This window comes from Tiliqua scincoides, chromosome 1 (genome assembly GCF_035046505.1).
Source record: "Tiliqua scincoides isolate rTilSci1 chromosome 1, rTilSci1.hap2, whole genome shotgun sequence".
Taxonomy (NCBI): Eukaryota; Metazoa; Chordata; class Lepidosauria; order Squamata; family Scincidae; genus Tiliqua; species Tiliqua scincoides.
In genome coordinates this window covers 115,453,773-115,469,684 of record NC_089821.1, presented here as the reverse complement: position 1 = coordinate 115,469,684, position 15,912 = coordinate 115,453,773, and the positions used below count along the sequence as shown (strand labels likewise).

The 15,912-nt window shown below is 41.9% G+C and overlaps 1 protein-coding gene across 1 annotated transcript in view; it reads left to right on the top strand.

Annotated features, from left to right (window-relative positions):
* The window catches only part of COL5A2 (collagen type V alpha 2 chain), a 177,599-nt gene that overhangs the window by 115,184 nt on the left and 46,503 nt on the right, over nt 1-15,912 (top strand). Inside the window, exons 14-18 of the mRNA XM_066612123.1 lie at nt 97-150; nt 2,023-2,067; nt 3,378-3,431; nt 5,798-5,842; nt 10,830-10,883. Of these exons, the coding sequence (XP_066468220.1) occupies nt 97-150; nt 2,023-2,067; nt 3,378-3,431; nt 5,798-5,842; nt 10,830-10,883 (252 nt within the window). The remainder of the gene's footprint in view (nt 1-96; nt 151-2,022; nt 2,068-3,377; nt 3,432-5,797; nt 5,843-10,829; nt 10,884-15,912) is intronic.

Sequence of the window (15,912 nt, the reverse complement as noted above, 5' to 3'; positions counted from 1 at the left end):
AAGTGTGAACATCTGCTTTCTTCCTCAGACATTTCTGCCTCACTTTATGGGTATATTTGAATTATGTAATTTTTATTCTTTTTGTTTATGTCACAGGGCCATAAAGGACTGGAAGGTCCCAAAGGTGAAAATGGAGCTACTGGATCCAAGGTAAAAATTTACAGGGTTATTTTTGTTAGGAATTTGGAACTGCAAAATTCCATGAATACATCCCTGTTTATGTACCAGGACTCTTGAAGCAATGCCTGTGGTACCTGTTTCTGTCCAAGCTAATTTGGCAGGCTTGATTTATTAGGTCAGAAGAAGGCCATGGAGAAGAGTTGGTTAGGCACTTATTTTGCACTGTGTGTACCTTGAAAAATAGATAAGTAGTTCCTCTCACCCATGCTTCTGTTTACCTGTTTCCAGCTTAAATGAAACATCATAGAACCAATCTTTCTGCTTCCAGGCCTGAGAGTAGAAATTGCATAAGGGGACAGGGAAGTGTAGTAAAAGAATTGTTAAGGTCTGGAGCATATGTTAGAGTTGGCAAGTAGAAGCAGCCATAGGACGACTTCTGCAGGGTGGCTGCGCCCCTCAGAACCCATAATAAGATCATAAGAACATCCCCGCTGGATCAGGCCATAGGCCCATCTAGTCCAGCTTCCTGTATCTCACAGTGGCCCACCAAATGCCTCAGGGAGCACACAAGACAACAAGAGACCTGCATCCTGGTGCTCTCCCTTGCACCTGGCATTCTAACGTAGCCCATTTCTAAAATCAGGAGGTTGCACATATCCATGATGACTTGTAACCCGTAATGGATTTTTCCTCCAATCCCCTTTTAAAGGCATCTAGGCCAGATGCCATCACCACATGCTGTGGCAAGGAGTTCCACAGACCAACTACATGCTGGGTAAAGAAATATTTTCTTTTGTCTGTCCTAACTCTCCCAGCACTCAATTTTAGTGGATGTCCCCTGGTTCTGGTGTTATGTGAGAGTGTAAAGAGCATCTCTCTATCCACTTTATCCTTCCCGTGCATAATTTTGTATGTCTCAATCATGTCCCCCCCTCAGTTGCCTCTTTTCTAGGCTGAAGAGGCCCAAAAGCTATAGCCTTTCCTCATAAGGAAGGTGCCCCAGTCCAGTAATCATTTTAGTGCATAATGATCAGGGTAGGCAGTTTGTCATGTGAATGGCCTCACTGTGTGGAGAATTGTTCTGTTTCCTCTTCACATAACGAATGGCTCTATGTTTCACATGTGGCAGGAATACAATGTTGATCATTCTTAAGTTTTGGTATACAGTGTTTCATAAACTTGTACTTTTAAAGAAAAACAGAGTAAAATATTGTGCAACAAAGGATAAAGTAAGAGGCTAGGTCTTCATCAGTACCAAAGGGACAGTACCTTGACACATTCATGGGGTTGTATGTATCACTTTTTAGGCCAACCACAGTTGTTCTGAGCTGGTTTTATGATTGTGACAATGTTTGAGACAGCCTCACATTGAGATTTTTGCTTTAGAGTCCCATTTTGAATGTTTGCTGTCAAGCCCCATTTTATACCTTGCTAGTATTTATTATGCTCATTGTTTTCTTCATCTTTTACTGATTTTGGGAGAAATTTTGCCTGGGACAATGACTTTCCTTTGATGTTGAAATCAAAGGCCAGAGAAATTCAAGTAAATACCTGCTTCAGATAGATTGTTTCGCAATCTTCAGATCATCAAAGATAAATTGAGGATTGATAATTTATAAACCAAGATGTACTCAAAAGTAATTGTGTTAAGGATTGTATAAAAAAAAAAAGAATCCCTATTATGCAGCATTGAAATCAGTGAAACAAATTAGTCATGTTTAACTTAATCTCTTTTATTTTAATGTTGTTTCATTTTCTCTGAATACAACTACCTTTTATATATTTTTGCACATACCGCACAGTGGTATGACTATCCTATGACAAATGACTATTTAATCCATGGTGTTCATAAGCTTTAAGATACATTTATTTGTTTTAAAAATATTTTCATTGCATTTGTAGGGTGAACCTGGCCCATCAGGTCAGATGGGTCCAACAGGCCCTGTGGTGAGTGTCCATTGTATTATATTCAGTTAGTTTTTCTTTCTTCTATTTTTAACCGAATGCCTTCTCTCACCCAAATGCATTTTGTAGATTTGGTCATTTTGGCTACTTTCCAAGCCTTCAAGAACTATACCTTCAAAGATGGTGCAGAACAATCTTGCCATCTTAGGAAAAACTGTTACACTAAATCTGGTCATTGGTCCATCTTTTTTCTGATTGAGCAATAAGCATTTTAGCAGCTGTAAAAAGATCAAAATGATATATCTTTTTTTCCTTTTCAGTCACTGCTTGTGGGTGAACATTTGAATTTTGGATGTAAAGACCAAACTAGCTGTGATGTTGGCGATTCATACCTCTCAGGAGTTCCATATCTGCCTTTTTCTCCTCTAGAAACTAATAGCTTTGGGAGGATTTAGATTGGGGAAAGGCCTAAGAAAAAAGGTTGAACACTAATCTCACAATGCTACATTCCCAAGTAGTGGTGTGTGGATGCAATTTAGATAAATGTGACAGAAGCTGGTTCAGGTGATCCTAATCATAGATCTCCTGCATCATCTCTAGAGATTTCTGCCTGTGTGATAACATTATTTTAAAACAATACTTTCAATGGTTTGTTGCCCATCATCCTGATAGTTATAGATGTGGGTAAGGGCTACAAAGGGCTTGAAAGTTATAGATGCGGGTAAGAGCTACAATTGTCCTTACACTTCTCTTGGCTTTCAGCAGCTCCTGCAGAGCTCAAAGTGGATCTTCACTGCACAGGTGCTGAAGGTCTGAGCAGCCAACCACTCATGCCTGTCCTCCTGCTTGCTTCAAGGAGGCCCTAGCTAGGAATTCTATGGGCACAGAGCTGGATTTCAGGTTCCAGACAAGATTCTGTGCAGAATTTACTTGGGGGTAAAGTCCATTGAAATGTGTTTCAGTGTTTGCTGCCACCCATTTCAAGACAAAAGAGAATATTTTGACAGCTTTAGGCAAAAAAAGAAAACCAACAAAAAAAAGAAAAGAAAAAAAAGAGTCTAGCCACTAGCTCAGAAGGAACCACACAAAATGTTAACGATGCGTACCTGGAGAAGTGCTGAATAATTGACTCAGGCTCAACTTTGGGTTAGAAACATTGGGCTTGGAGCGGCACCACTCCACACATGCACCAGTGCTCTGTCGATAGTCACCTGAATAGTACAAGTCTGTAGAGTCTGCCATACTAAACAAATATTGGGAGGCATATTCTCCCAGGCAGGTGGCGTAAACTGAATTAATATTGTTTAATATTGACCTACATAAAGCTTATTCTTCCGATTTTGTGGTTGTAGGGTCCCCGTGGTATGGCAGGAGAAAGAGGACGACTTGGACCCCAGGGTGCTCCAGTAAGTAGTTATTTTGTAGTGCAAAAAAACAATAGAGTTCTGTGGCACTTTAAAGACAAACATATTTAGTGCAGCATACCGTGGACTACCATTTACTTCAAAATGTGCATGATGCATTTATAATAAATTCAGATGCCTTTATAGTGAAACTAGTGTGATGCTCGTGCTTTACTATGGTATTTAACTACTTTAAATCCATTTTGACTCCAATTAACTTTGGTTTGATTGCAATGGACAATTCAAATTTACTATCCCATGTCAGGCAACACCCTGTAATGGCCATGGTGGTGGACATATGTCATGGCGTTTTGAGTCCGCTTGTGCATGTAGCAAGGTCTCCCAGTGAAGGATGATGAGAGCACCACCATTTGACCCAGCTGAGCAGCATCAGAATCCTGTCTCCCCACTGCACCACTTTGGTGAATGTAGCTGTCTGTCCTCAGCTGTGCCTGGTTGTTCCTAATGTAGTTCAATGTCTCAGTCTCTATTTTGGCATACACGTCAACCAAAAATTGACTGAAGAGGGAGCAGAGGTGCATCATGTGTTTGACTTCCCCTTGCCTGACCAAGATGCTCTCATGATGTAGGAATAGAAGCTTGCTGTGGAAACTTTCTTCTTGAGGGTTGACTTAGTCTTGGGATTGTACTGCAGTGGGCAGTGGAGTACCGATCCTTCCCATGGAAGAACAGGAGCGGGTACTATGGAGCGTCATATGACCAGTGGATCCTTTAGGGCAGCAGTTTTCAAACTCTCAGGGAGTTTGGAAACCACTCTCAGTTCTTGTGGAGGCAGGGGGAGGCAGCGGCACGATCCCCAGGATCGTGGCACTCAGGGGGCTGCAGGGGCTTGGCTGCACTTACCAGAGCCTCCTGAAGCCTCCCGGGGGTACGGGGAGCCCTGCATGACCTTCTACAGGGCTCCCCAAAGCCTCAACAGTGAAAGTGGAGTGATTGCGCTCCCAGTTTAGTGGAGGCAGGGGGCAATCGCTCCACTTTCACTTCTAAAGCCTCGGGGAGCCCCGAAGACACTCACACAGGGCTCCCAGCACCTCTGGTAAGTTCAGCCAAGCCCCTGAGCAGCGCGATCCTGGGGGTCATACTGCTGCCTCCTCCCTGCCTCCTGGCTGCCCCCGTCCCTTAAGGGGGCAGAGGCCAGGGCCCACAGACTGGGGCGTCGCAACGCCCCAGTTCGAAAAGCTCTGCTTTAGGGGTTGATTAGGGCAAAATTCTGAATTATGTTTTCTGCATTTGTATGGGTAATCTTTGTACGCAAAAACCAAGTCTCATCAGGCCTAAGAGATATTGAGGAATCAGTGAAAACGCATTTTACCCCTTTTCACCATTTTAGAGGTGGAATTTCTAAAAATCCCTTCTTTGTGGATGCTTACATCATGGAAGGAATATACTTCCTGAATTTCATGTTTCTAGGTCCAGTGGTTTGGGCTGGGTGTTGATGAGTCAGTCATGACAGGGCAGGAGGTCTGGTCTAGAGGGTAGAGCCTCCGTTTGCCTGAAGATAACAGCTGAAGTTCGCCAGTTCGAGGCCACCGGCACCGTGAACGGCGAGACCTTGAAGCAGTTGACAAGCCGAGCCGAGTTTTTCCATCTGCTTTTTGGCCGACCTTCAAGTGAGATATGAAGGATTGTCAGCTTGCTTGGGAGGAAACTGGAGGCCAGAATGTGATACCAGATCATAAAAAGATCCATTTGAAATGTTGTGGTTCTTGAAAGACAGAACCCTCTTCAATTGTAAAAATCCCTATAGGGATTTAGTATAGCCTGCCTATGTAAACCGCCTTGAAATAAAGTCTGAGGAGAAATCTGACGACCATGAAAGGCAGTATATAAATACCTGTATTAAATGCCTGTATTATATACCTGTATTATTATTATATTTGTTTTTATATATAGATAATAACACATACAGACCAGGTATGACTGGTCTCATTCTTCCTATTCTAAACATACCTTTGTTTTGCTTCCCAGTTTAAACCTGTTGTCTTCTTGAAAGATTACTTCTTGACAGCTTCACTTTGTGCCCAAAACCTTTACAGTCAGACAAGTTTTTAATTGCTTTTTTGTGTCATAGTGTAAACAGAAAGTAGTTATGCTATTTTCCAGGGTTGGGAAAGGCTCTCGTATTTGCAAACAGTGTTGGTAATGTTGGTTAAACCAACATTTGCAGCAGAGGATGTTGGAGGAGACAGCCAGGATTCTTCTCACTCTTGCATGGAGTACTGATATACCTTTGAGAGGAAAATCAAATCAGTAGCACTTTGAAACTGGATGTTGAGGCAGCTTTAAAAAGGTAATAGACATTAAGATCTTCCATTCACTTACACCGTGTTTTGTTTGCTTTTATTTAGGGAGGTCGAGGTTCTCATGGTATGCCAGGGAAGCCGGGGCCAATGGTAAGGACATATCCCTTTATTTCTTTGTCATGTTTCTAGCTATTTTTTCTTCCAGTCAGCTTTCATTTCATTGAAACTGGAAAGGGAAGTGAACTTGAACATTTGAGTTTGTCATGCTGTCACTGAGGGCCCAATCCTATCCAGTTTTCCAGGGCTGGTGTAGCTGCGCCAATGGGGCGTGAACTGCATCCTGAGGTGGAGAGCCAGTCACAGAGGCCTCCTCTAGGTATGGGAACATTTGTTCCCTTACCTTGAGGTTGCATTGCAACTGCACTGGTGCTGGAAAGATGGATAGGACTGGGCCCTCATTCATTAATCATGACATGTCATTAGTCATGACAAAGTACCCGGGAAAAGATACTTCCTTGGTTTGCTTGCAGTTGGCAGGGGTGCTTCAGGTGGCACTGATGCTAGGAGTTTGTGGTATGCCTAGACACAAGCAGAAGTGCTCTTGGCATGATCTGGGGACACATGATGCAGGCATCTTGCTGAAACTAAGCAGGTCTTGTTCTGGTCAGGGCCTATGTAGGTGACCACCAAGGAATCCCCTGAACACCACCTTGAGCCTTACCACAGAAGAAAGGCGGGAGATAAATAAAAAAGACTTGGCTATGACAGAAAACAATATTGGCTTACCCTCTTGCCTGTAACTCTTGCATTTTATTGTTATCTGACTCACTAGATTAGAGGCAAAGCTACATCCTGCAACAGTCATGTGCACTAGAGTGGCACTATCTCATACACTGGCCTTGGACTATTCTCTGTAGAAAGTTGGCCACCACTGAGATAAGCTTAATAATTCAACATAAATTGGAGTTTTGCACCATTGCTGGCAGCTCATAATTCTGCTCAGTACTGCAAACATTTATCATCCATTCTAATTTTGATTTGATTTGAAATAATTTTGTATTTGATATCCCATCTTCTTGACAGAAAGGGAGTTTTGCATAAAATCCTGGAGTTTAACAAAAACCTCCTTTTAAAAACAAGCAATTACCATTGTAAATATTGTTGGGGGGGGGGATGGCTCAGCTGTAGAGCATGTGCTTTGCCTGCAGAAGGTCACAGTTTCAAACCCTGACATCTGAAAAGCCCTGCTGTTTGTAGCCAATGGCCCATCTTGTCAAGAATCCTTTTTCCCACAGTGGCCTGACCCTATAGCTGCCTCTGGGAAGTCGACAAACAGGAGAGCATGCATACATCTTTCCTATGATTGCTTCCTGCAACCAGGGCAGGCCCAGCCATGAAGCAAATGATGTGGTTCACATCAGGGCAGGTGCTGGGAAGAGTGGTGGATTAGGAGTGCCCTTCACCACAAGTCTCCTGCAACTGTCTTTCTCCACCTCAGTGCAGACAAAAGCTGCTTTAATCTGCATCCTTACCTTCCTCTGTCATGTGATTCTTTTCCCAAACCAGGAAGTATAGAACTTCCTTGTTTATTTAAAGGGAACTTACTCTTTCTTCATGCAATTCCTTTAAATATACCAGGAGGCCCTGCACTTTCTTGTTATATTTAAAGGGGTCCTGCACTTCCTGGTATGGGAAGAGAACTGCGTAAAGGAGGAAGATAAGGATATAAGGGGCAGGATTTTTTTCAGAGCATGACGGAGGCAGTGGTGGCAGCAGCATTGCAAACTGGAATTCCTTGTGACATCCTGCCTCTGAACCCAGAGGTAGCACATAGTGACCATGACCACTAGCCTCAGAAACTGCCCTCCATGAGTTTGTCCAATTCTGTTTTAAACAATCCAAGCTGGTGGCTGTCACCACATCATGTGTCAATGAATTCTACAGACTGATTGTGTGCTGTGTGAAGAAGTACCTTGTTCAGAAATCTCTTTCTAATCTCCTTCATTGGATGATCCCTGGTTCTAATATTGTGAGGGAGAAAACCTTCTTTCTGTCCCAGTTATCCACACCATGCATTATTGCATGGTGTCCAATCCTATCCAGCTTTCCAGTGCTGATACAACCGCAATTCAGCCCCAAGGTAAAGGAACAAATGTTCCCTTACCTTGAAGAGGTCTCCATGAGTGCCCCCCTACTGCAGGATGCAGGGCATACTCTGTTGGCACGGCTGCATCAGCACTGGAAAATGGGATAGGATGGACCCTAAGTCTCAATTATGTGTCCCCCATCATCTTTTTCCAAATTAAAACACCCAAAAGACAGTAGCCTTTCATCATAAAAAAAGGTGCTCCAGCCCTCTGATCACTTTGGTTGCTCTCTCTTGCATTCTGTTTTGCTCTTTAGCTGTTTGTACTGGGCCTCAAGTGCTTGAACCCTGCATTAATTAAGTTCATGTCATTTTGCGCAGTTATAAATATTTCGGGACATAAGGAGAGCCTTTTTAGGAAATGCCTTAATAAATTTTTGTCTTCGCCTTCAAAGAAAAGTTTTACTGCCTTTCAGCATCTCAAGGAATTGCCCTTGTTGTAGAAGGATGGTCACTGTATGGGAGTTATCTATTTTCAGAATTCAAGAACAGTTAACATTTTTACAATGTGCCACACACTGAGTTGACAGAACAAGAGCAATATGCAAATGCAGTGCAGACTGACAAGTACATTCTTCAAACATTCCTGGAGCCAGTCTTATCGCATGTATTCACAGCTGTCAGGTACAATAGCATCTATCACAGATGATAGGCACTATTGGTATCTGTCTAGGGCGACACACATATATAACCCTGATTGGTGGGTCTGATTTAGCTAGCAAATTGCACCTGAAACATCTGTTGTCTTGTACAGTTCCTTACCCATGTGGGGTTTGGCTAGACTGGGGCAACTGTTCTACATGTTTTCACAAAATGCACTCATAGAAGTAAAGAAGGATCGGTGCTTTCAGTTTTCGATCTATGTCCTATCCTAATTTTCGAATCCTGCCAACTACGCCAATTTGTCCCATCCAAATATCTCAACTCCCTTCTAATGCCCGCTTTTTGGCTAATTAACACCGTCTTTATCTCTAGAACAACCGCTGTGGTGTGCAAAGGAATGAACACAGAACTCCTTATCTATAGCAACTACCCAAATTTATTGCTATGAACACAGGCACTCCCTACAAGTCCTCTTGTCCAGAGGCTTTCCCTTCCCAAAACTCCACTTAACTCAGTGGGTAAAGGTCTGAAGCCTCCAATTCAAGTCCAATCCGGTCTCCAAAGCACAGTCCAGTCTTCCCAGTCTTCTGTGTCCTCCAGCAGAGTCCTGGCAATCCCCTTCTCCTGTAGGTCTGGGTCAGGTAGCCCTCTTGGTCTGGTTCCCTCCGGGTCAGGTAGCGTTTCCCTCTGGGTCAGCGTCTGGCTTCCGGCTGGGTCAGCATCCTGCTCCTTTGGTCCTTCTGAAGCTGCCTTTTATCCTTTGTGTCCCATTAAATGCAAATGCAGCTCAGCTGTGAGCTACCTCCTTTGCTCATTCAAAGCCCCATCAAGGTCAAATGAAGCTCAGGTGTCCAACCAGGTCTCCGTTGGCCTTGATTGATTACAGCTGTGGAGCCCTGCACTTCCTAGAGCTATCAAACAGCTGTCAAAACATGGGATCACTGTCAACACCACATCATCCACCTGATGATCTTCTGATCTTCCATTACAATCTTCACTACATGTTATTTATTCACTGGCATTTACTCAACTATTTCACTACTATCCTTCCTCACCTTGATAACTTGTAGTATGTATGTGTATCATTGAGATATGCTCCAAGATGATAATTGCATAACTAGGCACCCAATCAGGAATTCAGATTACTTTTCAGATGTCCAGGAGATGTCTGACAATTTGTTTACTCAGGATTATTTCAGAATGGATTTAAGAGAATTCATCCACTATTAATATTAACCATATAGAAAGATTATTTGCTCACTAAACAGCCATGACTTCTTAAAAAAGAAAAACTGTTGTTCATTAAAGAAGCACATTAAATTTTAGTGAATAGAACATAACAGCAAAAAAAATTGCTCACAATTATTAAAAAATGGTTATTCTAGATTAAATGTCAGTGTTTCCATCTGTTTCTAATATTTGTTGAACCAAACTCAGCATGACATCTAGTTGGCAGAATAGTTTGGTACATTCCCTAACAATGTCAGAAGGGAAATGCAACATCATAGTTAAACATGTACTTGCTGAATTTGAACAGAACAATGCAACTGAATACATGAGTGACTGAGCCAGTGCAAGGAGGTTTGCCCTAATGCTGAAATTACCCTTGCAACAAGAGTGAGAATTGGCAGGCTAATATATTCATGGTGTAATGTAACTGGAATTGTCATACATATATCCAATGAGCTGTTGCAATGGTGCTTTAGAAAGCTCAGTACAGGGTCACAGGCCAAATTATGTTCTCCATAACGAATCATTCCTAGAACAGAGTGTTCTTACTTGTCAGAAGAAGCAAAGCCTTTATACAAGACATCATTTCACAGGGTGAAAATTTGTTCTTGCAAGAGAATGCCAAGCTAGGAAGAAAAAAAAAAAAGGAAAAGGAAATAATTGGGAAAATGGTAAATTTTGCGGTCATAGTGAGTGTTTATGACCACTGCATATATCAGTACGCAAAGACTGTCTAGACTAGAGACAATCTTTCCCTGTGGCATACCTGCACGCATGAAAAGCATCACACAGATTAATTTGAAATTTTTCACTGTATTTAATCAAGTCATTGGGTGTTTGGGAGTGTATGGCCAAGGAAAATCTTTGTCTCCTTGACATAATAGAAATTTGCTTTCCTAGTTTAATGCATGAACTTCGACCTCCTTGGGCATTATGTTTTTGACAGAAATACAGAATAGGCATATCTAAAATTGCATTGTTGTCCCATTGTAGCATTTGTTGTTACCTGCTTGGATTCAGAACCACTTTTTAGTCTCATAAAAGCCAGATAACTGAGGACTGGTTCACACACACCTATATGTCACTTGTTTTGCCAACTTTGTGGTGTTAAGGACAGTAAGGAATATTTATTTATTGATGCTGACCGTCTTGTTGTAGGGTCCACTTGGGATATCCGGTTCACCAGGTTTTCCAGGTGCTCCTGGCATGAAAGTAAGTATAAAGTGTTTGTTTGCTTTGATTTTCATTCCATTTGCATCTATTAGGAAATCATCTATTAGTCAGTATTGCATTCTCCCATAAAAATATGCTGATTTTAGAAAAGAGGGTGAAAAATCTCCCTAGAACCTCAGAGCTGAATTTTGTGGTCTGCCGCATGGCTCCGTGCTGCGAACCACAGTCGCAAATGTGCCGTAAGGCAGGTTTGCGGGGCTTACCGCTGGGCTCCCGCTGGTGCTAGTCTAGTGCCAGCCAGTGCTGGGCTAGCACCAGGCGGCAGCCCAGGTTCCACGGCTTGGCAGTCTCCTGGACCACCAGGCTGCGGAATGGGAGGCAGGGGCGTGGGGGAGGTGTTCCGGGGGGGAGGCCGGCAGGGGCAGACTGGAGGTGTGCCAGGCGGCAGGTGGGAGGCGTGTTGAGGGAGGGAGAGAGGTGGCTCTGCGGAACTGTGCTCCGCAGGATCCAGGGTGCTCGTGCAGGATTGTGCGCACTACACGAGCGCCTTTACTTTAGTGCCGACCTTTTGGTCAGTGCTAAAGAGAGTAGCCCCATTGCGGGGCTGCTTACCTTGCTCGGCGAGGAGCCTCCCGCAGTAGCACGGAAGGCGCAGAAGTCAGTGGCAGCCTTCCTCAGAGCCACCGAGCCTGGGCGCTGCGGGCAGCTCAGGATTGGGCTACCCGTCCTAAAAACATTTCGTGAGTAAAAACGTTTACACAGAAGTTAAATTCCAGTGAATGAATGAATCCTAAATTACTCATGCTTAGGATTGTACTGTTGGTCAATAAACCCATAACAAAATCAACAGTTCCTTTTTCATTTACTGCTGATATAGGGTTTGTACTTTGCTGGTGGATGTTTGCTGCAACCTGTAAGTTATTGTAAGAAATATTCAGCAGCAAATAACCCTGAGGAAAAACCACTACTGAAGGGTTTTTTTTTTACTGATCACAGGGTCTCCAGTATTCTTGTTCCTGAGCTGCAGAATGAGCCTAGAATGCTCACACTCCCCCCTCAGCTTTCCTTGCTTCATGCTGGTTACATTCTGAACTGGGGAGATTTCTCATTCGTTTCAATGTGGGATCTTTCAGTGCATTCATTACATTTTACTCAAACTGAGGCAGAGGAGCACGTGGCTAACTCCTAATCTTGCTGTGGGTATAATCTGAAGGACTAAGTAACTGCTGAAAAGACCCAGAGACCATGTGAACCATTTAGGAATGAAGAACATTTTGGCGATTTTTGTTTCACTATCGATATGAATATATGTCATATACATATCATATTTGTAGTATAATGAAGTATAATCACTATTATTATTGAGATCTTTAGAAAGTGCCTTTAGATTCTTGTAAGTGCTAGCTTAACTTTTGTTTTTAAGATTATGTATTTGTTTATTGTTCTTTAGGGAACATTGTGAACAAAACAGTTTTTTTTTTAAAACTGTCCAGTTAAAATCTAATCTAAACTACAATTTCTGGTCTCCTGGAGAGGAATAATTGATTAGAGTGACCTTTTCAAAGGCAGCATCCACTTTGCTCTCTTACTCAGTAATATAAGAGAACTACGTTTTTTCTTAGGCTGATGGGTGAAAGTGACAATACATACTCATTGACTCTACATAGATACATGTACATAGACAATACATACTCTCTGAAATAATAAAGTAATTTACTGTGGAAGTTAATATGGGTAAATATATTTTTGAAAGCTCACATTTGAATATTTTTTTGAAAGGGCACACATGAATTCATACACGGACAAGCAAGTACATTCAGCTGCAATTTTGAAGCAAAGCAGCTAGTTTTGAATGAGCAGGTTTACAAAAATTAAATGAGATAACTAAATAAAAAAGAGTTCATAACTGTGTCCTTTACAAGACTCCTATGTTCAACTTTAAGGCTGTGACCTTATCTAGCCAGATAACTCTGGTTTCAAAATCCTTTAGGAAACAAACAGCTGGGAGTGCAATTCATTTTAATGGGAGTTGGCACTGCGGCTTGGTTTCTGTTGCACAGGATAATGAATAGCAAAAAAACCCCTGCATTTTTTTTACTCATTTATATGGTGTCATAAAACAGTCCTCTTCTCATGCAACATTGGTGTTAGCTCTTCTTCTTCCATGCTTAATATTTTAAAGAAAATGTCTCCGACAGGATAGGTCATTTGGCTTTAATAAATTAGAATAAGAAAAACATATCTCTACCTTTATAACCAGGAAGGTATTCATGTTAACAGTTCTAGATTCAGTGCTTCCCATTTTTTCTTCATTCATGACTTCCTTGCATGTTTGGCTGCAAAACACAGGAAGTAGCAAGTTGCTTTTTTCACACATGGGTGTTGTTCTAGTGAGGCTTTTGCCCTTGTCTATCACGTTCTGGCAATTCCTTCGATGCCGCTGGAACCAACTGTATTGGCCTCTGCCTTTCCATTGGACCATTTCAGCGACATGGAGAGGGGGGATTTGCTGCATGGGTAACAGCCTATCCTCCATACCTACTTTACCCAGGCTTCGCGCACTGGAGAGGACACTCTGTTCCAGAACCACCATTCAGAGCAATGCACCATAGTCTTCCGAGACTGAAGGATGCCAACAAGATTATTGAGAGTCATTGATCTATGAAGAGTAGAGGTGACCCTTTATAAACTAAGGGCACACTCCAGTGGCAACTGGGAAGAGCACCTACCATGCTGTTGTACATCTCCCATTCATTTTGATAGGACTTATGCAGAAGAACTTTCCAGTGGATGGTGGCCTGATTAATTTTAATTGGAAATTGCATGTCAATAGTTCCAACTAGCTTGGCTTCTATTTCATCATTTGTAACCATTGCCTCAAATTCTGATTTCATTCCAATGTTTGAAACAAACCTCCTTCTGTTCCTCATTACAAATCATGGGTGGGTGTCTATGTAATAGAATCTACAGAGGTTCTAGTGAATAGATATATGGGCCATATTGATACCTCTGGGCACCCTTGCTATGGAGGATTTCAAAGAAATGCTGAATGCATTTGTGACACTGTATTTGGAGTGAAATTTAACTTCACTTGGCAACCACTCCTTTGCTCATCCATTCTTAGTCTCTGTTATCCACCCTTCTTTCCTGTCTATTATATCAAGCAGAACTCCAGCTGTGCTGCATAGCAGACAAGGGAAGAACTAGATGATATGTCACGGTGAGGAATAGGCAGGGGAAGCTTCAAGTGCATCGTTTGTCCTTGGGAAATGTCGAGGTCTGGCATAGATCTCTAGGTTGCAGCCTGATATCTCTCTACTAGAGTTTACCAACCTTACTTGTGGGTTTAAGTGATGCTTACTTGGACCTTAACAGCTCCATAATAGAACGATGCATGTTAAGTTTTCTAGCACTCTGCTTTAATACTGGGGTCCCCATTATACATTGCCTCACATTTCAGTCCTCAAGTCTTTGAGGAACTAAATTAAAAAATTCCCTTCACCAAAGTCCTTTACGTCTGCTAAGCCATGACAACACCTGCACACTCTTCCCTTTCTCCTCCCCTTTAAGGAACAGGAAAATAAGTCACATTGACAAAAAAGATACTGCAGTGAGAAGGCTTAATTTTGTTGTTTTGTTTACAGTATTGTAATATGTTAGGGGGAGGGTTTTTATTTGGAATCTAGCCTAAATAAGTTTACTTGGAACAATGAGATGTAGGGGACACTCTTGGCATGTGCAGATTGCCTTTCAGCAAACCAGGGTTTTGAACATTTATTCGTAATATCATTTAGCATAATTTATTTTATGTGAACATATTTTTGAAAAGTTTTTAAAATTCCCACATTGACATAAAATTACAGTATGTGTGAGGGTCATTAAAATCATTACAAATTCAAAATTCAAAATTGCTGTGTCTTGGGTTATTTTAAATAGATACTGGGTGGTGGTGTACTGGTTTTACATTTGTTCAGGACTGTTTGCCATTGTCTACACTATAGTCCTCATCCCAACTTTGTTCAATTGTTTCTCATGGGAGAATGTTACCCCCTTTAAATGCCATGAAGGGCATAGATAGATATACAATTGCTATTGACCCCTATTTACATTATTACTCATGAGGAAAATTCTCCTTTATACATTGTTTTGCTGTAAGTCCAAGTTCACTGGTCAATCCCAAGGTAAAAAGGGCACCTTCTGTACTATCGCAGTGCATCCTTTCTTCTATCACTCTTTCCCCACCAACATTCAGGGGTCCTCCAGTAAATGAGTGAAGATGGAAGAGCAGGTTAACTGAAGTAGTTGTGTGAGATAGTAGAAGCTGTGCTGTTGAAGTTGCCTCTCTTGTGAAGTTGCTAAAGCCCACCATAGAAACATATGGTAACCATGTCCTTGGAGAGAAGCAGTGTAAGAACGAATCAGTCCAGCAGATGTTTCATGTTGTATTTACAGTTGGGAATACTCACTCAAACAAGAACTTGAACTAACCAATGAAGTAATTAGGAAGATTAAATAATAATTCCTTTAATGCATGGGATGTAAAATAGAGCCAGGGCTAAACAAACAATCTAACAGTGCAATCCTAATATATGTTTACTCAGAAGAAAGTTGGATTCCAGTCTAAAAAAGTGAAGAAGTTTGGATATACGAGTTTCTGGATTTTAAAAAAAATGTAGAGCAAGGTCCTTCAGTTATATATATCCAGAAAGGGATGCCAATTTATACTAGGGGGCAGATTAGATATACATAATGTGCTTCTTGCTATTTTAGTTGCAAGGAAATGTGCTTCTGCAACATAGAAGTTGCAAGTAATTTGACATAATTTTGATGTATGTAGACCAGTGTTTCTCAACATTTGTCCCCTGCTGTACCACTTCACATGGTCCACCTACTGGAAATACCACCAGAAGTAACTGGCTTCCAGATTGGGAGGCCAGACTGATACTTCCTTATTTTGTTACCGATTGTTACTGGTGCTTCTTCCAGATTGGGAGGCCAGACACTATGCAACAAACACTGCTAAGAGATTCTTGTCGGGCTGGAGGGCTTTTTCAAGCACTCGAAATGC